The sequence below is a fragment of the Varanus komodoensis genome, unplaced genomic scaffold (genome assembly GCF_004798865.1).
Source record: "Varanus komodoensis strain SLA01 unplaced genomic scaffold, ASM479886v1 scaffold36, whole genome shotgun sequence".
Lineage (NCBI taxonomy): Eukaryota > Metazoa > Chordata > Lepidosauria > Squamata > Varanidae > Varanus > Varanus komodoensis.
The window spans coordinates 1,277,418-1,302,272 of NW_025335873.1; the positions used below are offsets into that span (position 1 = coordinate 1,277,418).

The 24,855-nt window shown below is 54.6% G+C and overlaps 1 protein-coding gene across 4 annotated transcripts in view; it reads right to left on the reverse strand.

The window, feature by feature from the left end:
• The window catches only part of PRRC2B (proline rich coiled-coil 2B), a 63,242-nt gene that overhangs the window by 19,873 nt on the left and 18,514 nt on the right, over positions 1–24,855 (reverse strand). For all 4 annotated transcript variants that reach the window (XR_006415635.1, XM_044439891.1, XM_044439890.1 and 1 more), the window contains exons 4-20: positions 24,484–24,586; positions 23,265–23,337; positions 22,999–23,142; positions 20,849–21,090; positions 18,957–19,078; positions 16,553–16,695; positions 15,600–15,690; positions 13,750–13,942; positions 12,550–12,862; positions 11,243–11,421; positions 10,483–10,684; positions 10,013–10,235; positions 6,832–8,937; positions 5,275–5,450; positions 3,777–3,922; positions 2,166–2,307; positions 717–799 (exon numbers count right to left, since the gene is read on the reverse strand). Coding sequence is in view for 3 of the 4 variants with exons in the window: in XM_044439891.1 (XP_044295826.1) it covers positions 717–799; positions 2,166–2,307; positions 3,777–3,922; positions 5,275–5,450; positions 6,832–8,937; positions 10,013–10,235; positions 10,483–10,684; positions 11,243–11,421; positions 12,550–12,862; positions 13,750–13,942; positions 15,600–15,690; positions 16,553–16,695; positions 18,957–19,078; positions 20,849–21,090; positions 22,999–23,142; positions 23,265–23,337; positions 24,484–24,586 (4,681 nt within the window). In the remaining variant the exon portion in view is untranslated. The remainder of the gene's footprint in view (positions 1–716; positions 800–2,165; positions 2,308–3,776; positions 3,923–5,274; positions 5,451–6,831; positions 8,938–10,012; positions 10,236–10,482; positions 10,685–11,242; positions 11,422–12,549; positions 12,863–13,749; positions 13,943–15,599; positions 15,691–16,552; positions 16,696–18,956; positions 19,079–20,848; positions 21,091–22,998; positions 23,143–23,264; positions 23,338–24,483; positions 24,587–24,855) is intronic.

The window sequence follows — 24,855 nt, forward strand, 5'->3', positions numbered from 1 at the left end:
CGCATGCGCCGGCTCTCTCTGCTAGCTCTGGCTAGCTCCTGCTGCTGTGCTGAACTGCACATGTGCCAACTCTTCCTCCTACTGCATGCACGCGTTGGCTCTGAATACAGAAGAGAGGAGCAAATAGGAAACTGGACATTGACTGTCTAATTAGCCAAAAGCAGGCCCATACTTCCCATTGAAATACTACTAAGCTTATGTTGATCAAAATTGTTCTTCATTTTAAATACTGTATTGTTTTCCTGTTTTTTGCACTACAAATAAGATATGTGCATAGGAATTCATTCATTTTTTTTTTCAAACTATAGTCCGCCCCCACAACAGTCTGAGGGACAGTGAACTGGCCCCCTGTTTAAAAAGTTTGAGGACCCCTGTTCTAGGCAGTGCCCTTGAAGTGAGACAGTGCAGAGTTGGAGAGAAGGGCAACTAAGAGGGTCTGGGGGCTGGAGGACCTCTCTTACAAGGAAAGGTGACGGCGTTTGGGTTGGTTTCGCTTGGGGGAAATGCATGCCATGTGGGAGCAGCACAGCCAGGTACAAAATGCAGCATGGTGTGAAAAAAAGGGGGGTGGGGGGGCCTTTCTCCCTCTTGTACAATTCTGGATGCCAGAAGGGTCATCCCGTGAAGGAGATGGGACAAGGTTCAGGACAGATCAAAGGAAGGCCATCCCCGCGGCTCGGAGAGCAGCGTTCGCCCCGCACGATGCACCCACTTACTTCAGTAGAACCGGATTCGTTGCTGGTGAAGGCATTGACGGGTTTGCTCCAGGAATCGGTGCCCGGCGACTGGACAGAGAGCGCTGCAGCAAGAATGGAAAGATGCTGTTCAGACGCTTCCCAGCGGCCACAGAAACCGGGCTGCTTCTCCAGCAACACGCCACAGAGAGAGGGCGGCCCACGGGGCTTCCTGGACCAACCGGTCACTGTCCCCCCACTGGCCACCCAATGCCAGGGGTTGCCCGAAGTCTCGCCAAGAGGCTGGCCACAGCCTTGCAAGCGGGGCGAGGAGGAGGTGTGGGCAGGAGTAATTTCCTGCCTCGGGCAGGATGACAAGCTGGGCCGGGCCTGAAATCGAGTGATGCATACAAACGAGGGATGGGCGAGGAATCCTCTTTGGGGGTGAGGATCTGATGGATTCCCTCAACCCAGCTCCCCAGTCTCTGGCCTGCCTTCTTGCAGCCGCAAGTCCAGTGTGGCACTGAGCACCCTCGCAAGTGCCCCCCTCCGCCCCGCCAGCACGCCTGCGTGAACAGCTTCCCTCTTCTCAGCATGTGACTTGTGGCGTCTGTTGTCTAGCTGGAATCCCACAAGTGTGTGAGCGTATTGCCTGGGCTCAGCTTGCTTCCTGCGCTGGGGCTGAACACAAGACGCCTGACAAGCAGGAGAGAGTTCAATCCAAGAGGATCGTCGTAACGCTAATATAAACTGTGTGGACTCAACCAGATCTGCCTCCCATTTGCATCAGGTATGAATGTGAGGAAAAGCTAGACAGGGCACGAAAACTGTGGCAAACGCACTGAGGTTTTCTTCTAAGCTATCGCCTGATTGACTCAGACAACTTTACACGATCCTTAACGGCTAAGCCATCATGGCTTTTTACAACAAGGAACAAAAGGCAGGTGCAGGCTGAGGGATGCTGAAAATCTACGCCCCGAACAGGTGACATTTGGGGAACTGCCTGATCCAAGGCTAGGCCTACGGGCCTCACACCTCTGTATTGCCTAGTCTGCTCAGATGCAGGTTTTAGAAGGATCTTCCCCAGCTGTACCTGGGACTGTTTGCATGCAAGGTGCATGAAGCTCAGCCAGACTGGGAGGCACAGGAAAAATAGGGAGGCGATTTACAAGCTAAGGCTTGCCATAAGAGAAGGACCGAGAAAAGAGAAAGGTAGAGGTGTTGGTGCTCTCAGAAGAACCCTTCCACATCTTATACAGGACCATCCCTGCTCAGCTTCTGGGGCTGGAGACCAGGTGCCAACTAACCGCTACCTTAACTCTCCACAGCACCTTCTAGCGTAGCCTTGCTCCAGGACACTGTGGAAGAATTCAGGGAGATTCAGCTTTCAAGTGCTGCTTGGGGGAAAGAGGATCCGCATGGCCAAGTGCTGGGGCCTGCACGGCTGCCCTGTGAAGCCCGGTGTTGGCGCTGGTCCGAAGTCTGGCTCACCTGGGCTGTTGGACTCCCAGATCTCTGTGCCCAGGCTGCTCCCGGTCACCGAAAGGTCCCCTGGCTCGAGGCACGGGCTGTTCTGTTTCTTGGCGAAGCGAGGCGGGATGCGAGACTGGAGGACGCGGCCCTTGGCTGGAGCCTGCGCAAGGAAGAACAAGAACCGCATCAGGCTGGCTCCGGGGGAAATCCGACCTGGCCCAGATGAATCGGGGAGCCTCCTTCATGTTTTACTCTGGGGAGTGGAACCTGGCACGGTCCAGGTACTGCGACTGCTAGTCTGGACTGACTGCCCCAGGAACTGGCAACCTAGTTCCCTCCAGATCTTTGGACTACAGCTCCCATCAGCCCCTGCCAGCACGATCAAGGAATTGATCCTGAGCTGAGTGTCGTCCAGACGGGCAGGAATGCAATTCCCGGGGGGGGGGGTCTTCTTCACCAAATTCGGACATAGACTAAACCAGACGCAGCAACCTGCAGTCCTCCACCTAATTTTGCGCAACGCCCAGCCTAATTCCAAAAGTCCGCAGCGCGACCTGTCCTCCTTCAGAAGCCTGCTTGAGGGACACGGGGAGAAAGAGCGCGCGGGGATGCTCATCCGCGGAATACAGAGAGCTCTCAACCTGCGGATCAACTCAGCTTCTAGCACCAAGAAAGTTAATTCAACTTAATTTATCTGAAATGGTGGACTCCTCTCCCAAGGCCAAAGAATTAGAGAAGGTAAAAAGAAACAGGGCTTCTGCCCTTCCACATTAGCTCTTTTTATTGTAAGAAATGCACATAGCATCTCTCAGGGAACATCACCATAAGAGTCAGATAAACCATGCAGGAAAAACCAGGCACACACTGTGCAACAGTGGTGGTGAACCTCTGGCACGTGGGCCACAGCGGGCAACGCACGCAGAGCCCTCTCTGTCGGCACGCGAGCCAAGTCGCCCCAGAATCGCCCCAGCAGCCGAGCACTGGAACAGCGCACATAGTAGCAGCGGCGCCAGGTGATGACATCATGAGCCGCAACTCATGAGCCGCGACTCATCTGAGCTTTCGCATGGCCAGTCAGTGTACTGCCAAGGATTTGTCTGGACTGGCTGCAAGTTGTTTTTCCTCAATATTCAGGTTTTATTGCAGTGCTGGCACTTTGCAATAAATAGGTGAGTTTTGGGTTGCAGTTTGGGCACTCGGTCTCTAAAAGGTTCGCCATCACTGCCCTATCATGTTCTTCCACTCTCAAAGTGGCCCCCCAAGAAACCTCTCTGAAACCACAGCCCCAATTCCCTTCAACCAGCCCACCTCTCCTCTCCTTCCAGCTCCCCATTTAAAGCTTTCTTTTCCATCCAAAACATCTTTATATGCTTAAGATTTTTACATGTCACAACCTAGACAATTGCTTTTCTCTGAGAGGAACTGCGCCTGACGGTCCGCGATTCCTACTCCCATCGGCACCACCTAAGAGAAATACTGTCTGAGCCAGGTGAAGACGACGACCGGCTTCCTTTTGGTTCGGCCGCCTCCACTGCTTGGCATGCGGTTCCCAGCTGAGAGAATTCAGCCTTGCTCATACTTTAGAACAGGCCTGGAGACTAAGAGGGCATCCCCGAGCGTGTTCTTCACCTGGGCAGCTTGCTCCTTCTTCCTCCGTTCCTCCTCCAGCAGCCGGCGCTGCTTCTTGGTCAGGACCTCAATGAAGCCTTCGCTGCCCATGGGCCCGACCTCGCTCTCCTCCACAGGGCCTGCCAGCCGACTGTCCACGACTCCATCTGGGGAAGAGCGAAAGAGCACGTCAGCTTCCTTCCGAGACGGGGATCCCATTCAATGAGACGGCAAGGAAAAACACGACTGGCATCGCTCTATCAAAGGAGTGCAGCCATCACTGCTCCTATTTCATTTCTATACCACCCCGTGGCAGAAGCTCTCTGCGAAGTCTACAACAGTCCGTAAGACAGGTAATAAAAGGCAAGGAAAATATATCAAATCAGAAAGGCATGAACAGTTTCAAACAGCTAAAACCAAACAGTAACAAAGAGACTCGGTAAAACACCCAGAATGGACAATCTTCTCAAGCCCATGGGGATCCAGATACACCGTTAAGTCTCAGCATTGAGGTCTGTCTTAATGCGGCACTGAAAAGATGGCAAATTTGGCGCCAGTTTGGCCACGGTGGGAAGGAAGTGCCATAAGTTGGGGGGGGGGCACCACAGAGAAGGCCCTCCCTCATGTTGCCACCTTATGCGCATCCCTCAAAGCAAGCACTTGGGAGGAAAATAAAAGAAAATCAATACATTTTTCTTAAGAAGGATCAAGCCGGAGCGTCCTCCTTTTTTTAAAATGCTTTTAAAAACCCAACAAGCTAATATGGACCCCGCCCCCAACTCCCCCTCACACACTGAGCAGGAAACTATGGGAAAGGTGCAAGAGCAGTTTCCAAGACTCTAAATCAGGGGTGCAGACAAGCCAGAAAGGGGTCAGAGGAGGGCAACAAGGACGATCTGGGGCTGGAGACAAAGCCCCGTGAGGAGAGACTGAGAGTCGGGCATGTTTAGCCCGAGAAGCCTGGGGGGAGATGGGATAGCACGCTACAAGTCCTTGAAAGTCTGCCACAAAGAGGAAGGGTGGGCTCTCCTCTTAACCATCCCAGGGTGCAAGACGCAGGAGCATGGGCTCAAGTTACGGGAAGCCAGATCCGGACTAGAGATCAGGAAAACATTCCTGACATAGCAGTGGGACAATGGAAGCGATTGCCCTGGGAGGTGGCAGGTGCTCCCCACCGGAGGCCTCCCGGATGCACCCGGACTGCCATCTGAGACGGGTGGTTTAACTGGTGCCCTGCACTGAGTGGGGCCCCTTCCAACTCTAGTAATTCTTCGAAGTTGTTTCTAGCAGCTTCCCAGATGCCCATCCCATATCCACATCTACCCCAGGTTTCCAAGCAAGCCTAAGTCTTCCTCTTCCTCTAATCATCCGTGGCTTAAGGGACAGAAGCTGCCACTGAACCAACCGGCTGACGGGCACCTGCCTGGTGGCACTCTGGTGCTGGAGTCGGGTGGCATCTGCTCCCTGGCATTGCTCCTCCGAAGCCCAAGTCCCTCTGGGAGGCTTGGTGCCCACTTACTTCCATAGCTCAGCTCGAACTGAGAGATGGCTTCTCCTTTCTCGCCGGCTTGTTGGGCTGCAGATTTGGGCTCCTTCTCCACTTTCCTTCCCAGCCCGTCGGCGCTGCTCAGGTTGGCGTGGGAGCCATACAGCGACTGGCTGCTTGCGTCAAGCGCCCCACTCTCTTCTGGAGATCTGGGGAAACGAGCAGAAGAAAAGCGGCTGAAGGCAAATCGGTCGACACAACCTCTGCACGGGTGGCCGTTTCCAAGGGGGCTGCCCCGTTCCAGAAGCCCCAGCCGAGCTTCTGTCAGAGCCTGCTGCAGCAAATGCTGGCTTTCTCCGGGCCCTGGCAATTGCTCTCGATGGGTGCCGGCGTCCCATCCGTGTGGCAAGCAGGCCAAATGACAACTCAGGAGGTATCAAGTCCGTATTGCACCATGGGCTCAGCATGGAATCTGAGCTTTGTACCGGACTGTTTCTTGCACGAACTCCATGGTTCACCCAGCAGAGCCCGGTTAGAAAAACAAAGAGCAGAGGGCTGCGCCAAATGAGGCCCCCAGAGTGGGCGGGGGGTGCAGCCAATTGCTGAGTGCACCCCAGAAGTCACATGCTGGGACAAACACCCATCCACAACCCATCCACAATTGAGCTAGTTCATGGAAGCGAGTCTTTCTTTGCAGCTTGCTGCAAAACCCAACCTGGAAGGGGGGAAAGCAGGAGAAAATATATGGAAGTATTACAGTCTACACACTCGGCTACAAAACTTTACACTGGCCTTGAACTGGACAAAGCCCCTGTGAAAGGCAGCCAATTCAGACAGAAATGCTGGAATGGAGATATATGGGATTAGCACGAGGCCAACTATGGCAGATGGGGATTTCTCAGTCACCTCTTGCTTCAAAAAGGCCCAAGGCGACTTGCAGCCAAATGAATAAGCTGCACAGAATATAAAACGGTTGAGCACCATTTCTATTAAAAGTGCCAAAGCAACATGAAACAGCCAGGACCTCAGAGCATGCCCCTGCCCGGTGCTTGCCGGGAACTTCGACTCCCATGAGCCCTGGCTAAGATGGCCGAAGTGCAGGAAAACTGGGAGTCGCAGTCCAAAGCCTCTGGAAGGAACCATAATGGGTCTGTGAGAAAAGAGATCACTTATCAGAGCTACCAGAGGGTTAAGCGTTGGGCGGTTTAGTAGCTGTAGATACAGACGTTAAGTTGGAGTCCTGTAAACTCATCATCAGAAAGATTCTGGGAAGATTCTCTCTCTCCACCGGAAGCATGTTCGGTGGAAATGCGACAGAAAGCCACTTGGCAGTCGCTCCCAGACTCTGGAATTCTATGCCACGGAAGCCTCAACTCTGACGACCTTCCACAGGCCAGCAAAGAGAGTCTCAGTTGCACTGAGAGCAATCCTTTAGCTTTAGGAGGCAAAGACATACTTAAAAGAAAATAGAGGGAATCGGCGGGTATTTCCGCCTCCCGTTGTGGAGTTGTGAAGTGCCTCACTCCAGAGCATAATGGGGGGGGGAGGAGGAGGAGGAGGAGGGTGGGAGAGAGCCAGCGCCAACGTTACCTTTCACTTTTCCCCTGCGGCCCGCTGGGCTGACTGTCATAGCGAGAAGCAGCACCGCTCGCTCCGGCTCTCACAGCTTTCTCCCCGAACCCTGCAGGGTCGGCCTTGCGGCTCTGCCGGTCCACGACAGGCCGCTGGCTTGAAAAGCTCCGCTTGGCCAGTTCCCGCTTTTCGCCCACACCGCTGCCAACCAGGCCACCCTCCAGCTGGGCCTCGCTCTCCGGGGCGCCTCCGCGCCGATCCCGCCTCTCGCTGAAGTCGCTGCTCTCCGACGCCGTCTCCCACTCCTCGTTGGCGTGGTCGGAAGAGTTCTGGTAGGAGAGCTCGGGGGACCTGCGGGCGGAGGAGCCGTTCCGATCCGCCACAGGCAGCTTCGCTCTCCCAGGCCACTGGCAAGCCAGGAGGTTGCCGCCCCCGTCTTCGGGGCTCCACTGCCCCACCAGCTCGCGCTCCTGTCTCAAGCGCCGGAATCGGGGGGGTTTGTCTTGGCGGGGCGGCCGACGGCGGCGGAACGGCCGGTTCTCTGTGTTTTCGGGGTCACCCCCATAATCCTCCTGGAAGTAGGGCCTCTTGTCCACCAGATCTTCCTCGAAGGCCCTTCTGCCAAAGGAATCCGCATTCTTGTAAGCATCTTGGCCATAGTCCCGGTCCGGCTGCCGCCTGACCCCAAAGGTCTCCAGTGGGGTGCTCTGGCTGTGCTCCGGCCACACGTTCCCCCCGCTGCGGCCCTGCCAGGGCTCCTTGGCGACAAAGCCCCTCCGCCCGTACCCAGAGTTGCTCAGCCTCGGGGGAAGGGAGCGCCCAAACACGCGCGGGGCCCTTGTCCTGGCATCCAGGCTGCCGTGGTCGTCCGAATAGATCTTGTTGGACCGCCAGGAGTCGCGGAAGTCCCCCTTCTTGAGGTCCCCTTCCTCCCGCTCCACGAGGGAGCCCTCGCTGCTGTTCTCGCAGCCACGCTGGCGGCGGCGCTTGGGTAGCTCCTCGTACTCGGAGCCTTCGCTGTGGGTCTCGCTGGCGATCCTGCGCCGGGGCTTCCCGCGAGAAAACTCTTCCAGCTGGTTGAACTCCCGCAGGGCCCGCCCTCGGCTGCTTCTCTGGGCGCTGCCCACGCTGCCGCTGCTGCTGCTGTAGCCCCCTCGGGCGCCGGCACCGCAACCCACGGCGCTGCCCCGGCCACGGAAGGTGAACTCGCGGAAGCCCCGGCCCCGGCCCCGGCCCCTCCCGCCGAAGGCCTGCTCCTCGTCAATGAAGATCCAGTTGTTTCTTCTGGCCGGGGGCAGGTCACTGGGCTCCCGGGAGAGGGGCTTGCTGTCCCAGGCCTTCCCGCTGTTCTCCTCCTCCTCCTCCTCCTGCTCTTCCTCCTCCTCCACCTCCTCCTCCTCCTCGTGGGGTTTCTCCGGCTCCTGGGCAGCAGCCCGAGAGGGACACTTCTCGTCCGCCAGGTGGTAGGGCGCGGCGCGGAGCAAGGCTGCTGCGGCGCCATCGGTGCCCTCGCCCTGCTGCGCGGGGGCCCTGTCCTTGGCCGGGCGGGAGGGCTCCTCGTCCATCTTGACCTTCTCCGGCTCCTTCTCCCGCTCCTTCTCCTTCTCCTCCACTTTCAGAGCCTTCAGCACTGGCTTTTTAATGGGGCCGGATCGACGGGCCCTGCTCGGCTGCTCCTGCTGAGGTGGCTGGCCCCCCGCCTGCTGCTGCTCCACGGCCCAGCCGGCCTCCTGCTTGTCCGCAGGGCCCTCCTTCTTCCACGGCTCGGTGCCGAATGGCTGCTCGTCCCGGAAGGCTTCCTCCTCCGCAGGAGCAGCTGCCTCGGCAGGCTTCTGAAACGGGCCGACCTCCCAGCTGTTGTACTCTGCCTTCTTTTCGGCGTGGACCAAGCCGGGCTCCACGGGAGAGTGGCTCAAGCTCACGTGCCGTGTGTCGGCAGCGTCAGGGGCACCCTCCTGCTGCGGGAAGAGGCGGTCGTGACTCTCCCTGGGGGAGGCGGCGATGCAGCCGTCAAAGCCGGCCTGGGGCTTTTTGTCAAAGGCGTTCAGGTAGTTTTCTCCGGGCTCGTCGAAGAGATGGTGCTGGGTGTGGATGCTGGGCTGCACCGAGTAAGAGCTGCCGTTCCTGCAAAGGACCCCCAAAAAGAGAGTCAGCCGAGCAGGGGCAACGCTGCCTCGGGGGATGTGAGGCCGGCTGGGCTGCTCTTGTTTTAATCCACGACCGCCGGGACACACACCCTCAACTCTCCCTGGAAACATTCAAAGCAGGCCACCCTGTCAGCCACCTTTCTCCCCACTCCTACACAAGTACTTCCTCATTAATATGCAGCAATCAATGTGCCGTATCTCCCCGGGGGGCTTCGGATACTGGGTGATGCAGCAATACAACAACAACAATAGTTTCCTCTGCTCTCCCCATTCCTTTTTCCTTTTGTGTTGACTCTTTTTGCAGAGGAAGAGGTTGCATGGTTTTCACATTTACTAATGGTCTTGAGTGCCATTATTCTGGGATAATGGTGCAGGTACGAGTCAAACGACACGAGCTTCTCCAGGGATCATTCATTCATTCAAAAACTTATCCCTTACCAAGGTCTCAGGATGGTTTAATAATACAACAACATAAAAAAAAAAACCCAGCGTCCTAAAAAATTCCAACCGACAATAAAACCCCACTTAAAACAGTCAGGGCTTAAAACATTAGGAAAACAATAAGCTTTTTGGCCTGGCGCCAAGAAGAATAAAGTGACGGCGCCAGGCAAGCCTCTCTGGGGAGCGATTTTCACAATTGGGGCGCCACCGCAGAGAAGGCCCTTCTCCGGGTAGCCACCCTCCTAATCTCCTTCAGGGAGGGCACCCGGAGAAGAGCCTCTGCCCGGATCTTAAGGGGTGGGCAGGTATGTATGGAAGGAGATGCTCCTTCAGGTAACCAACCCCTAAGTCGTTCAGGGCTTTATAAATCATCAGCAGCACCTTAAATTGGGCCCAGACTTCAACTACTAGCCAGTGTAGGAGGAAAAGGACCAGCCTTGTGTGTTCACACCCGCCAACAACAGGGCAACTGTTAACAACCTGGTAGCTCTATTCTGAGCCAGAACAGTTCTTTTTACTCTGAGGAGTGAGATAAAACCACAGGAAGGAAGCAAGCGAGCAAGGAGAATAAGCAAGTGGCACGGAGAAACCCCAGACAAGCATGTTCTCACCTGGCGTGCAGCCCCTCCATGGCCAAGCCCTCGGCCTGTTTGGAGCGCGAAACTGAGCCCCCTTTGCTTGGCAGGGGGGCGTAGCTCTCCTGGCCCCATACCGGGGCGGGCTCCAGTGGAACGGCTTTCCTCTCCGGCTGCACTGAGGGCTGGAACCTCTGCTCCTCTGCTGGACAGCTGCTCCCGTTCATGGATTCCTGCTGGATTACAGGTTTCATCATCCCTGTTTGGGACAGGAAGAGAGAAAAGGTAAGCCAGGTGTTCCTGGGCCATCTAGGCTCAAGAGGGATGGAGAAGAAGCCCCGGCGCCCCTCCCAGGAGAAAAGAAGATGCCTGTGAGTCATGATCGTTTTTGCAGTGCAAAATGGAGCACACGGTAAGCACCGTGCACCTTCCGCTGCCGCAAGGGGGGCCCCGAGAGGCTCTCTGAAACGGAATTCTGCCCTCGGGGAAAGGTGGCTCTGCATTACCTGATGGATGAAGAACTGAAGGATAGAAGTCCACGGTGGGGCGCCCCTGGGCCATGCGGGGGTCCATGTAGGAAGGCATCATCATCCAACGCGGATCGAAGCCCAGCATTTGCGGGTGTGGGGGGTAAAAGGTCCGCTGAGGATGGGAGGGGGGCGGGTAGACCTGCGGGGACTGCCAGCTTGGCATCTTATACAGCTGGTCCTGCGGCAGAAGGAAAGGGAGACAGACAACTGAGCGGGCCTCCCTGCGATTCCAGAGCAGACCGGAGCGGGACAAACCCCGCAACGCACCATGGCTGGAAAGGATTCACGCAGAGGACGTCAGGATACCCCCGGGACACTTTGGCCCCTGAAGGGCACAGCCTTCCTCATCCCTGCAGGCTGGGGAGACGAGCCCGGCCCTCCTATGGGACCCACATCCAAACCCATGGTGGTCTCAGAGGACCACACGGTTTCTCTTGGCCAAAAGTTTAGCGCTTTCCTGGCTTCTGCCTCGTTCCCCGCACCTTTCTAGAAGGATGAAATGCCTCTCCTGAAACAACTTACCTGCAATCAGAACTGAAAGTGAAACTAAGCCGTTATTTAACTTGGTTTAAGCCCCACCCCCTTGCCACTGGACCCACCCACCACTGGAAGGCAGCCCCCAAGAGTGTCTCTGAAATGGAATTCAGCAAGAGGTTCAACAGCCCTGGATCAATGATGGGGGGGGATCCAATAGGATGCTCTCCCGCACAGAAACAACCCGGATCTGTTCTGTTACCTGCTGCTGCTGCCGCTGGAACCGTGGAGGAAGTAGTTTTGGGTACTTGAATTCCTGCAGCGGAGACGTGATCCCTCGGAGCTCCTCCTCGCTGCTGTTCCGATGGGCGGCCGACACAGCTGGGATCTCTTCTGGGACGTAACCCAACGCGGCCTCTGGGGCATGAAATTCAGGGTTCGCTGAAGAGGTGGGGAAGGAAAGACACATCCTTAAACCCTGGGCTGCCCAGTCTGCGGCTCCTCACAGGAATCCCCCAATCCTGGGCTGGATCCAGCCTGCATGGAACTTAATTGAAGCCCAACTTGTTTTTTCGCTGTGACTGAGGCAGCCTGTATCACACCCTTTTTAGAGGCGTTACAGACAACATCTGTTAGAAAAAGGGAAGGTTCCCCTGCCTGCAAGGAAAAGCAGGGGAAATCCTCTGTTTTGAGAAAAGCTTTTACATTGGTTAATATTTTTGAGTTGTTTTAAGTAGGCTATCCAAGGGAGATGGCGGGATGTGGCGAGACACCCAGTTCAGCGGAGAGAACCCATGTGCGTGCAAGAGACACGCTTCCATGGGAAATAAACACAAAGGCAGCTTACACATCTGCAGCCTGCAAACTAAGAAAGCAGGTTGCATGGTTCAAAACCGGCATGATTTCTGGTTTCTGAACTGAACTGGCTTGGCTTTGGAGGTCTCAGAGAATGTTTGCGAGCACTTGGGATTTTAACAAACAGCTATTAGGACACCCAGCCGAGGACCAAGGCTGTGAAGCGGGTGGGTGGAAGGAGCCCCTGACAGTGTGAACTAAGTAAGGTCACAGAATAGTGTATGAATGGAGATGTGAGTGTGAAAACATGAGTAAGCCGGGGAAGGGCAAGAGACAGAATGGGCACAGAGAAGGCGGTGTGAAAAGCGCACCTGGAGATTCCGCAGGTCTTCCTAAGGAACCTGCAGGTGCTTTCGCCTCGTGGCCTCATGTGGTGCTCATTCCCTGGCTCAAGAGTCTGCTATATTATCTGCTCGCTTTTTTTAGCTGCCCAGAGAGCTTTAGCTGTGGAGCAGTATAGAAATAAATAAGATTCCCACAGCTTGCTCACACCCCTGGAACCATGGGAAGTTGGATTTGGCTTTGCAGTGGCTGAACTGGGGCTCCCTGGATGAGAGGCACGGCAGGGACGAGAGTTTGCTCCAACGCACAGCGAAGGGCGGTGGGCAAAAGGGAACTGGTCCATGTGGGGAGGGGAAGCCGTGAGATGCCAGCCCGAGATTTGGGAAGGCTGCATGTAGGCCCAGAAAGGCAGAGAAGGCAACCCCACCATACCTCTCCGGACCACCTGGCTGTTCTCAGGCAGGGCGCTCTTCTCCGTGGCGGAGGATCTGGGCTCTTCAGGGTCCGCGTGCTTGTGGCCATCGGCCGCTTTCTGGGCCAGCTTGCACTTCTGATCCAGCTCCTTCAGCTTGGCAGCACAAGCTGCCAGGCGCTCCTCCCGGGCCCGCCGTTCCTCCTCCTCCCGCCTCTTCCTGGCCCGCTCAACGGCCTCCGACATTTCCGAGTGGACAAACTTCTGCCGGAGGGGCAGCTTCTCCTCTTTATCCTCAGAAGACTGTTGCCGGAGGCATGCCAAAGGTGTTTTCTATGGGGCCCAGAGAGCGACACAGGCAGAAGCCAAATGAAGAGACAGGAAGCTCTACCAGCACAATCTCTGCATTGTGCAGAGAAACTGAAGCACCGATGCCTCTGCCTCAGGCAGCAGGAATCTGCCTGGATAGCACATTATTCTGGAACGGTTCGGATACTTCAGTGGGTCCAAAATAGGACACTCTGACTGCTCACATGCCGTCTCACACAAAGGTGCCATGGCATGCTTGGGCTTCCAGTCTGGTTCTGGGACCAGTTCACAGTGTGGGGATTAACTTTCAAAGCCCTAAAAGATCTGGGGGCAGGCTACTCATGGTTCCCTAGCTGTGGACTATTCTCCCCACCTCCCACCAGCACGGCGCTCTTTCCCATGAAAGAGGGCACCCTCATTTTCCCAGACTGTTTAGCCTTCCAGATGGTTTCATAAATGTGCTGCTTAGTTTTCCACCTTTATTCTGCTGCTTTACCCTGCTTTTATGCCCAACTTTAAAAATCTGGCTGTATTTGGTTCTCCTCTTTGAAATATTCTATGTTTCCTTTTGGTGAACCACCCAGAGAACTTTGGAGAGAAAAATGCAGTATTTAATGAATTACGAAAAATCCCCACGGGTAGAAAAGCAGCATATAACGGAATATGCAGCCACACCTGGTCTTCTGGGTAGAAAAGCAGCATGTGACGGAAAATGCAGCCACACCTGGTCTTCTCTTCCAACATCCTACTTTTCTTTTGCAGTTTCTGTTCTGGTTTATGCTTGAGCACATTCAAACATGCAAGGGACACAGGAAAACCCTTTCTGCTTTGAGCCTCGGCCCTCTGCTTTCCCTCAACAGCTGCACAACCCCCAGGAGGCCAAACCAGCAGGCTTGAGAAGTTCAGCGTACCTGGTAGTCCGAAAGGGGAGCCCATCCATTCACCTTCCTCGAGGGCACTGGGTTATCTTGAGTTTTACGGATTGGCCGAGACAGACCAGCTGGGTCGCCCCAGTTCTTGGCTTCTTCCTGGGGATGTCTGGCATCTGTGCTATCTGCTGAGCTCAGGGATAGCTGCCGTTGCCTTCTGGGATCCCAGCTGTTCCTGCCGATTAAGGCCCCGTGGATGTTAAATGGTACCGACTGTGCTTCAAAAGGTCATAGGAGCATCTTTGGGTACTGAGTCGTACAAAACCCCGGGAGGTCATCCAATGCCATCGGCTGCCTTGCATCTGCCCTACAGACCCACGCTGCCGGCCTGGACACGCCAAAACTCGCAGCAACACTTGCCAATCCCCCTGCTGTATGTATAGAAAAGCGCTTGCTGTTTGGGGGCTCGGACGGCTTGTCCATCAACTTCAGGCTTAGATATTCTGACTGCTAATGGGCTCTCCACGGCCTCTGGCCAGGAAAGTATTTTCCCAACACCTGCTGTCTGATGCTTCCAACTCAAGGGTCAGGCTCCTTGGGCCAGGGGCCAAACCTGGGGTTTTCCTCAGATGGCCACATCCCCTCCCCTTGGCCACCAATCCTCTCTGGCGTTTTCTTGACCTTTCCGCTGTTTTCTCCCCATCTGAAAAGTTTCACGTGCCTCTCCTAAGGCAGTCAGTGCTTTGGGGCTAAATGTGGGTATGTTGGCTCCACCCCTTTTGCTTTTGGCCCGGCCTGCCAGCAGAAAGTGGTCCCCCGAGGGCTCCTCTGAAACGGAAGGCGGCCCCCGAGGTGAATGAGGCTCCTCACCCCTGGGGTAACTGGAGAAGTTGGGGGCCTCCTGCAAGGCAAGCTGATGCTCCATCCTACTGGTTCTCGCATTCATGCCGAGTTCACAAACACAATGGAGAGTCTCTCTGCACCTTAGAGACTAACGGAGAGCATACAGCCCATTTCACCAGATGCATGAAGCACTTCCACAAATTGGCAGGTTTATCTTTATGTGGGCGCAGAGCAAGGAGGAAATGAAATGCCAGGAATTCAGGTGGAAATACTATTTAAGCTTAGACCGATGTATACAAAATAAATCACCAAAGAGAGGTAATTAACTGCTGAGATGTTTAACACCTGTAGGAGGATCAAACGCTGGTGACTTCATTGAAGCTGACAGAATTCAGCTTCTTGAGGAAGGTTAATTTCAGCATTCACGAAGGCTTTTCCCTCCGGAGCTGTTTGCTTATTAATGTGTGTCTTTTTTCCCAGCAAAGGGCCCACGTCAGCTAACACACTCTCCTCCTCTTCATTTTATCCTTACAAGAATAAAATGAGGCGGGTTAGGCTGAGAGTCAGTGACCCAGCAAGCAGGGACAAGAACCTGCATCTTCCAAGGCCCCTGTCCAATGCTCTCACCACTATGCCAAGCTATTCACGAGTCCCCATCAAGTTCAGTTCTATCAACCGTGGCCTAAAGCAAGACAACAGCTTCGAACCCATCACAAGCATTGATAAATTAACTAATGCCAGGATGTTTTGACACAAAAAAATCGCTGCAGCTTTTTTTATACACTCTAAGCTTTGACTCACCAATCAGTCCTTCTCTGACCTCACTGCTAGCATTTCCCGCACTCCCCGTTCTCACATGCCAGCCAACCCGACGACATTCCACGAACCTGATGACATGAACGCCGGTTCACAGAAGGATATACCATAATAAAATGCATCCGTCCTTAAGCTGCCACAAAGGCGTTCCTTTATCGCACAAGAGACTAAAACGATCTGACCACGTTATCTCTGCACTAACAGAAGCTGGGAGGTGTCTGACACACTCTTACCATTTTGGTCTTCCGTCTTTATGGGTTTCCTCCTCTTCCTCATCCTCACTGAATTTCAGCTTCTCGGAGTAATCCACCTCATCGTGGATTCCTGCAAAGGAAGAGCAGAAAAGAGACAGAGAAGAGAAACAGGAAGTTGCTGTTAATTCTACAGGAACATGGCCGGCTTAGCCCCCGAGAAGTGAATGATCTTATTTACTGTATTTTAAACTATTTCAAGTTCCTGTTAAAATCATGTTAACATTATTTTTATAGAATTGGTACTGCTATTTTGTTTTGTTTTATGCATTGTTGTAAGCCACCCAGAGAGCTTTGGCTAAGGGGAGGTATAGAAATGAAAATAATAATAATAGAAACAACAGTTGCAACATTGCTTTCATCTAGTTGCACACTCCAACTTTTTGGTAGGTGTAAGGCACAGGGGAAGGCTCTCTGTGTGTTTGGAACTGGTTTAAAAGTAATCGCTATAACGACTTGGAACAGGGGTGGGGTGGAACACAGACACATGGGTCATGTGCGTTCTCTGGCAATTTTTGTTTTGATCTCTGCCACAGAACTGGCTGCTGTGGCAGCTAAAAGTGCCAAACCCAAACCAGCCCATTGAAAGCAATGGTCCAAGCCTATCCCACAGAGTGCGGCTTGCATGGGTGCTGCTCTTCTCCTGCGTTTCCACCCCACGGTTTTCAGTTTCTATGTACCTGTCTAACTAAACAAGCAGAGCCCAGTGCTTGCCTTCCAAACTGAAACGCGAAAACTGTTTCTATCAGCACCTTGCAGTTTTGGCTTGGCAGACAAGCACAAATGCTTGCCCGACCTCACTCCAAACTAAGGTACCCTCAAAAGATAGAACCAAAGTGTGCCAAAGAAGAGGGACCGCGCGATCGACAGTTGTGCCTGAGCGCCAAAAGGCGGCTCGGTCATTGCCATCCCAAGTCCACCACCCGATGTTTTACCTGCCCATCCGTCATCGGCATCGTTGTCGAGTTCATCCAGCCCCTTCAGGTTCTCTGCATTGATGATGGTGGGCCGGGGAACCCGCTCCCCTTGTGGCCGGACTGGGCGAGCCAGACGCGAAGTCCCAGGGCGGTTTTCTTTTCTGCAGAGAGCGGCAGAATGATGTCACTGCATTTGCGCAGCAAGGAGGCATTTGCGGGAGAGGGAAGCGGTCTTTCCGTGGCCGTCCGGCACGCCCAGAGGGCAGAAGGCCAGGGCAGGCAGCGCGATGCAGTCCAGTCCAACAGGCCGATTTGTGCAGGCACAGCAGCTTCTCCATTTTGCAGGTGGGGCACGTACGGCTCCCAAGCATTCTGGCCTGCACTGGCCAAGGCAGAGGAGCCTGGTCGACTGACATGCCTAGGGGACCACAAGGGGTCCACCCCGCTCTAGTGTCAGGCAGGAGCAGAGCAGAGGCAGGGAATTTAAGACGACACGGGGTAGGGGTAGGACCACAATGTCGGAAGAGCCCCATCCCGCCTGCCCCCCGAGCTCCACGGCAGAGGCCTTGCTCTGCCTCCCGGGCCCCTCAGAGGCACGTCTGGTTGGAAGGAGGTCAGTGGGAGCCTCTTCTCGTGCAGGCTGGGACGTGTCTCTCCAGGGGCGGCTGAGTCGGCTCCCTCCCTTTTACGCTTCCGGCTGACCCAAGCACCCAACGGTGGCGTGTGAGGCACCCTTAGAATCAAACGCACAAAAGTGGCCGAGCTGGGGAGCTGCCGGGAGCTGCTATCCTCAGGGAAGCCCCATCCAGGGCGGACGGGCCAGCAGGGGCCCACAAACAAGCCCCCCGCCCCAGAGGTGCTCCTTCTCTTCGCCACTGCAATCTGCCTGTCCAGCTGCTCTGGCCCAGAAACAGGCACTGGAAGAGCCACAGGTACAGCGTCCTCCTTGCTCTCGGGCTCCCAGCCTGCCATGCGAGCCAGGGGGTGGACTAGATGGCCTTCATGACCCCTTCCAACTCTACTATTCCATGATTCTAAGTGGAGCTGATGGCCGAGGCAGACTCACGAAGGGAAGGGGTGCAGCATGTTACCCTCGCTCAAGGTCCTCCACCAAAGGGAAGAAGGGCTACTCCGGCCATCCTCCGCCCGGCAACACAGGGCACGTCTCTTCCCTCTTCTGGGCGCCTGCTTGGCTTCTGCGCGGGGCACGCGGGAAGGGCAGCAAGCAGGGCATTCTCTGCAGCCTGTGCCCCCCCCCCCCCCGCTGGCTAGTGCTTAAATACAAGGCCAGGGAAGGCCCTTCCAGTCCCACCAGCTCTTCACTTGACTGGTTTCTTGTTCTCATGAGGACTGGTCCCATGCAGCATCAGGGGAACAGGCTGGGATCAGGTGCTGGAGGGGCTGAATTGGTCTGACATCAGTAGCACCTCATTTCCCTGAACTATTAGCCTCTGTCTTTCTTCCCCAATACTCTGGAGGCTAAAATAGTGAGCTGGGGTTGTTTTTCTTTCATTTAATGTCAGGCTGTTTAAATTGGGATTGCAACTCGCTTGACTTTATGAAGGCTTTAACCACATTTTCATTTTAATCCTGGTTTTAGTGTTAGCATGTCAAACACCATTTTGGGAGTGGAAAGTTGGGATGTAGATCGAAAGGCAGCTTCTGAGGAACGATTTAAAGTCAGGGAATTGGTATGGGTGGGGAGACCACACTCAAAACCTGGTTCCAATCCTCATCGCCCCACAGTTGCTCTTAACCAGAGAAAAAGGGGTGGCCTTTTGTTATTGTAGCCTCCCCCTGCCCCCGGGGTTCCCAAGGTCTCTTGCAGCTCTGGCCAAACCCTGCCCCCCTGAAGGTTTTTATCTGATTTCACAGTCACCCTCCAGCTTCATCTTTATTTGGGTTTTGAAAGGACGCTTCTGTGCTTTGGAGCGGAGACTCCAGCTCTACCTTGCACTTCAGGCTTATGAACAAGGCGTTTGGTTTTTAGCCTCGCCGCTTCGAGTGCTTCTTGACCAGCCATGCTCGCCACAGGAACAGCCTGGCAGCCATTTTGTGAGCGCACCCACAACACTCTGTCAGGAAGTCAAGTTCCCATGGGCCTAAGACGTCCAGACAGCAGGATTCCGGCACGGCAGGTGACACAGCCATACACGTGAAGCAGGGGTCTCGAACTCGCGGCCCGCGGGCCAATTGCCGGGATGGGCGAGGGGCCCTGCAGCCTTCCAAGCGCCGGCGGCGCCCGGGCCGGCCTCTGGGAGCGACGCGGGATGAGCGGCCCACCACCACTGCGGTGGAATACTTGATGCGGCCCAGCCTCACCCAGACTCTACTTCCAGCGGCCCCCAGGTCAGTTGAGTCTGAGACCCCCGAATGTCGTAAAGGTTCCTGCATGGATCCTGCTTGGCCACAACAGCCTTACCCGTCTTGGATGTTGGCCTGATGCTGTCTGAAAGGAACACGGGGCTCTAAGCGGAACTGCGGGAGAGGAACTGCCCCACGATCCTTTGCTCCAGGGGTCTCAGACGGCTGGTTTGAACACATCTGGAAAAAGAGGCAAGCAGTTCAGCATGTCCCCTTCCCTTTCTCCGAGAAGAATTTGCTGTCGTTGTCAACTGTTTCCTCACTTATGGTGTCCCTATGAATGAAAATCCTCCAAAACACACTACCCTTGACAACCCCACTCAGCTCTTGTACATTCAAGGCTGTGCCAAATGATCCGTCTCCTATTTGGCCTTCCCTTGCTCCTTTGCCTTCCACTTTCCCTCCCGTGACTCTCTCCTCCAGGGAATCTTGCCTTCTCATGAAGTGCGACATCTTCAGGTTTCTCAATTCTCTTTCCAGGGAAAGTTCTGGCTTGATTTGATCTAGGACCCCCTTGCAATTTTAAGGATACAATATTTAAAGTTCGGAGGGGGGAAAAGGCAGAAGAAAATGTTGGGGCCGTTCGCATACAACCACCACCACCACCACCACCACCACCACCAGCAGGGTTAAGTGCTGGGTTGTTTAGCGCCTGTACTACCCAGAGGTCTGGGGTCCACACTGCCTGGAGATGTCGTAGGCTGAGCTCTGGAGCTTCTTCAGGGACAGCAAGCAGCTCACCACCGAGCCGGAGCTCACCCACAATAGCAGTTGCAGAGAAATCACTCCCGGTCTCGCACAACACACAGCCTTCTCTCTCTGGCTACTTTCAGCTTGCCTTCAACTCCCATAAGCCCCAGCCTGCATGGTCAACAGTAAAGAATGCTGGGTGTTGCAGTCCAAAGTTGGCACCAAGTTGAGGGAAGGCTGCATTAAAATTCTGACTCACTGAAAGAGCTGAAAGGACCTAACGGAGGTGCAGTTCACTCGATCCCATGCCTTCTCTGCCATGTAACACCCATTTTCATCTACAAAAGCCTTCGCAGCTGGAACAATTCAATAACCAAGTGAAAGGGCAGGGCGCACAGTTTGGGAGTGCGCCTCGATCCGGAGCTGTCCCTGGAATCCCAGGCGGCAGCGGTGGCGAAGAGTGCCTTTCTCCAGCTTCAGCTCGTCTACCAACTGCGCCCTTACCTGGATGAGCGATGCCTTCCAACAGCGACCCATCCTATGGTAACTTCCCGACTGGATTATTGCTACGCTCTCTATGTGGGGCTGCCCTTGAAGATGGTCCGGATACTTCAGTTGGTCCAGAATAAAGCTGCCAGGATACTAACGGGGACCGGCAGGTATTCACATGTAACGCCAGTCCACTATTGCTTTCACTGGCTACCAATTGAAGTCCAGGCCCAATTTAAGCTGCTGGTGAAGACCTATAAAGCCCTAAACAGCTTGGGTCCGGGATACCTGAAGGAGCGCCTTCTTCCCTATGTGCCCTCCCGCCCCTTAGTCAAAGGCCCTCCTCCGGGAGCCCTCCTTGAAGGAGATTAGGAGGGTGAGTACCCGGACGAGGGCCTTCTCTGTGGTGGCGCCCCGACTGTGGAACACGCTCCCCAGAGAGGTTCGCCTGGCGCCAACACTTCTTTCCTTTCGGCGTCAGGCGAAAACCTTTTTATTCTCCCAATATTTTAATTGCTAATTGGTTTTAATTGGTGGTGTTATACTTCACATCGGATGCTGTGCTCTCATTTCTATTTTTATGCTATTTTATTAATGGTGTTATAAACCATCTCGAGACGTCCGTGATGGGATGGTATAAAAATTTTTTAAATAAATAAATAATTTTATCCTGTCCTTTCAAGGCATTTGATGAACCGGCAAGAAAAGAATTAAGGCCACTGGAGGAAAATTCCCACCAGGTAGGAGCTCGTCTGTCCCCAGAGCACTCACAAAAGCTGGCAGCATGTCGTGGTAGGTTGGAGGCTGGTACAGGTTTGTCATGAACTGCGAAGCCCCTTTGCGTACAGGCTGAGTTGGGCGAAGGGAAGGCTCCTTCGGGTCGCTGGGGTTCGCCGAGGAGGGGGCTCCGTCCCCCACACTGGGGGTTTTAGGGCCCAGCTCAGTCAGGGAGGCGGTCAGAGATGTGGCAGAAGTTATGCTTCTGCTGCCGCCCTCCCTCCAACTGGTCACATCTGGAAAAAAAAAATAAAACTGGGTTTTAATGTTTGTGCTTGCTATCCCATGCGCCTTCCTTTAAAGAGAGATAAAAAGCTTATGCAAATTGGGTTTGTGGGGATGTTCCATTACCCTGAACGGTTGTTGTGAAGGGAGGGAGAATAAAGGAATAACCCATAATATACAAGCTCCCCGAGTTCCTTGGAATTAGCAGGAAGTTCTGATGTAATTTTGGAAGGGGGCAACAGGACTTCATTCTCAGCTCAGGTCTCCCACTTCACCCACCCAGCCTGGCTTCCTTCCAGGCTGCTTCCTGTTTTCTCCCTGGCCCCCTCGTGGCTGCCGCATCCCTGTTGCCTGGCAACCGGGACCAGTGTTCCTTGGATACCATCCCTGGCGGCAGGCAAGGACCAGTATCCATCACCATGGCAACAAGGAAATTAAATCCTACAGCATCTCCTCTCCCTAGTTCAGCCTTGATTCCTTCGGAGGGCTGGAAGAGCAACACCCGGCACTCCTGACCATCACCCTGATGGCTGGGGCTGATGGGAGTTGCCGTCCAGACATCTGGAGGGGACCAGTTTTAGCAAAAGGATGCTTAGGTCACTCTTGGCTCCAGAGTCCACCCCCTCGTAGAAAGTAGGAGAACACCCAAGCCGATTCTACGACGCAGCAATATTTTTTCCTGATGCCAAAGCATTCTGTTCCACATCACCGTGGGTCCCAGACACCCCAGTGCCCCATGGATGGCAGCTCTCTGGTAAATCGTGCAAAGCTCTGCTTAATCTTGGCAAGGTGGGCAACAAAACCATTTTTAATTACCTGCACTGGCTCTGGAGGTCTCGACACGCATCACCCACAAACTTTCAGAACTGCCTGTGCCATTTTAAGGGCCTGAACCTGTTCACCCTTTTTCTGCTAAACTGGGTCTCAGAGGAGGCTGAACAGGGAAGCCCTGGGCACCACAGAGGGTGGGGAAGACTTGGTTAGAAGCATTTGAGCTCTTAAACACATCAGCAGCTTAAGACACCATCCTAGGGATATTCCGACTCTCAGCGTGCCTCAGGACTATTTTTCCATCTAAATATGCTTCAGGTGATGCACTTAAAGATGTGATCACTTTAAGCAGTATAAATTTGTTTAATATATTGATTACTGCAAGCAATTTCGAAGAACAGGCAAGTAAAAAATCCATCAGGCTTGTCACTGTGCCAAACAGATAAAAATCAACGCTTGGCTGCTCCGCTTTAAAGCCCCGACGGAAAAATGTTCCATAAATAAGCCTTTAAGTCCAAACTAGCAAAACTCTGCTCCTTCGAAGACCTGCTGCTTTTGTCCTGCCACCAAATAGCAGCCGTGTTCACTGACCTCTGCAGTTTCCAGCTCATCTGGTCAGTAGAAGAATTGCTGCTTTTAAATACTGGCTCCCTCCCTCCCATGGAACTGCACGGGGCCAACTGTTCTAAGTCACCTTAGCAGCGTTTCTTCCCCACCTCCAAAAGGAAGCAGGTAAAAACACCTTCACTAAAGTAAATGAAAAGGATCGGACTTGGCAGGTGTAGTTGCCTTGCTCCTAGGTGTTTTGTTATACTACTGCAAGGAGAGGAGGGGTACAAACAATCCCCACCCCACCCGGTTATGTCCAGGGTGCAGGGCCACGTTGAGTCTGCCGGAGCTGCCCCTTTCCCTAGCCCCACCCCCAATTCCCCAGCTATCAATGGGTGGGAGGCTTCTTAGCTCTTGTGATGCTTCCCCCCCCCAGTCAAAAACACTGAAGTGCCTCTTCTATGGTTCCGTTATTGGTAGCAAGTAGTGCTTTCTGCCAACACAGGTGGGATTTTGGCTCCTCCACTCGCCCAGCACTGGAGCGCAGCCCCCAAGATGGTCCTCGGCCCTCAAAGGTCCAGCATCCCTGGCGTACGTACTCTGGGGGCGGAGGCTTGGTCCGGGCCCATACGACGGATCTGAGACGCCCTTTTCTTTGCCAGCCTTGTCCTGCTCTCCAGCTGCTTTCAGCGTTGGAAATTCCTCGGGAGAGAAGGATAACAGTCGGCTTGAGACCCTTGAACCTGCCGGGAAGATGAAGAGGGACACAGCCGTCAAACCAGGGCTGCGGCACCATCTCCCAACACATCCCTCTGGCGAGGAGATCCGGGAAAGGTCCACACGTGCAGCCGTGCGGGGGACTCACCACCTTCGTGTCTGGCTGGCTTTCCATTCAGCTGTGCCCATGACTTTTGTCCACCTGGCGCTGAATTTGTGCTCTGAGGAGGAAGAAGTCGTTCAGCGCAGTGGCCTTTGCTACATGGTCAGGAGTCCCCTTGTTTAGCTATGTACTGAGCCTCCCCCCCCCCCACCTGCTGCATGGAACAACCCCTTCGGGTCCTGAGGGGAGAAAAGGCCTTGCCACCCGCTTCCTCCACGATGCCACATGCCACGATCGTGCCGCACCTTTTCTCTAAGCCAAGCCAAACCACCTGCAGCCACCTTTCCTCCAGCCCCTGGATCAGTTCGACCGCCTTCTGCTGCACCTTTTCCAATTATGCATTTTTCTTTTTCCATTGCAGCAAGCAGGGCTGGACCAAGTCCTCCTCCTCATCCCAGGTCCTGCTTCCAAGGGAGAGAGATCGGCTGCGGGGGTCCATGGCCCACCTGCCTCCGCCTCATTTGCACCTGGCTGCCTGTCCTTTCTCTACCCTTGTTCTATCAATGCGAGGGTGCCTGGGCGCCGCAGGCAAAACCAGCTCGCGGCCCATGCCTTCGATTTACACCGTGCCTCCCGAAAAAGTCACATGCAGGGCAGTTCGCTGTAATAAAGCCAAGCTTGAAACAAACCCAACTAATCCTAGTCCTGAAAAGCATTTAAAGCACTACTACAAGCACGACGATCGCAGAGAGTACGAGAAGCACCCAGCCCAAGAGAACTCCCTCCAACAATGGACCGCAAAGGCCCGCTTTAGTAAAACTCACTTCTGCCTGGAGGTAGGGGGGCAGCAGAGAGGAAGCAAGCTCTGCCCCCCAGTAGGAAGCTCCAGAGCCCTGCTGAGGAAGCCCTGCCCTGTGTCTCAACACACCTGCCCAAGAGAGCAGCTGGACCGGAAGAAGGGCAACTCCGGACGATTTTAAACCTTGGGCAGCCTCCCCTGAGAAAATGCCAGTACTCTCAATCACAGCCAGTGCCTTGCTGTGCTCAGAAACGGACCACTAGCCCGGGAAGGGGGGGCTGGGGTGTGCTCCCTGTAACCACCCCAGCCCCTAAAGCGGCCGATTCATTCAGGAGCCACTGACATGTCCAGCCTGGGAAGAGCCCAAGGGCTCTACCGCGGCCGGACGACTCCCCTCTCCGGGCAACTACAGGGCCAGCACGCCCTGCCTGGGCCTTCCCAGCGAGGCCCACAAACCGTACGCACCTCCTGACTGATGGACTGTGTCAGCTTCTGCAAACTGGAGAGAGATTTCTGCGAATCCTGCTGCGGCAGCGACTCCTGCAGCTGTGCGGCTGTGGCACTGGAACTGGGGGAAGGAAAGCGGTGGGTCAAGGGACTGCATGCACCCGCATCAGAAAGCCAGGCTGCTCCTCAGGACACCCGAGGCCCCCGCTGGCTCGACCCACCAATTCTGCGGGCCAGGAAAGACTCGCAAGCTGCAGCCAGGACCCCTGGGCTGAGAAGAAGAATTCACGGCAAGCCGAGTCCCACCCCAGGAAAGTGCTGAACTTTACAGCGTTTGTATGCACTCCGAAGGCTCAGCGTCCTCTTGCTTACTTTGTATAATTGTGCTAT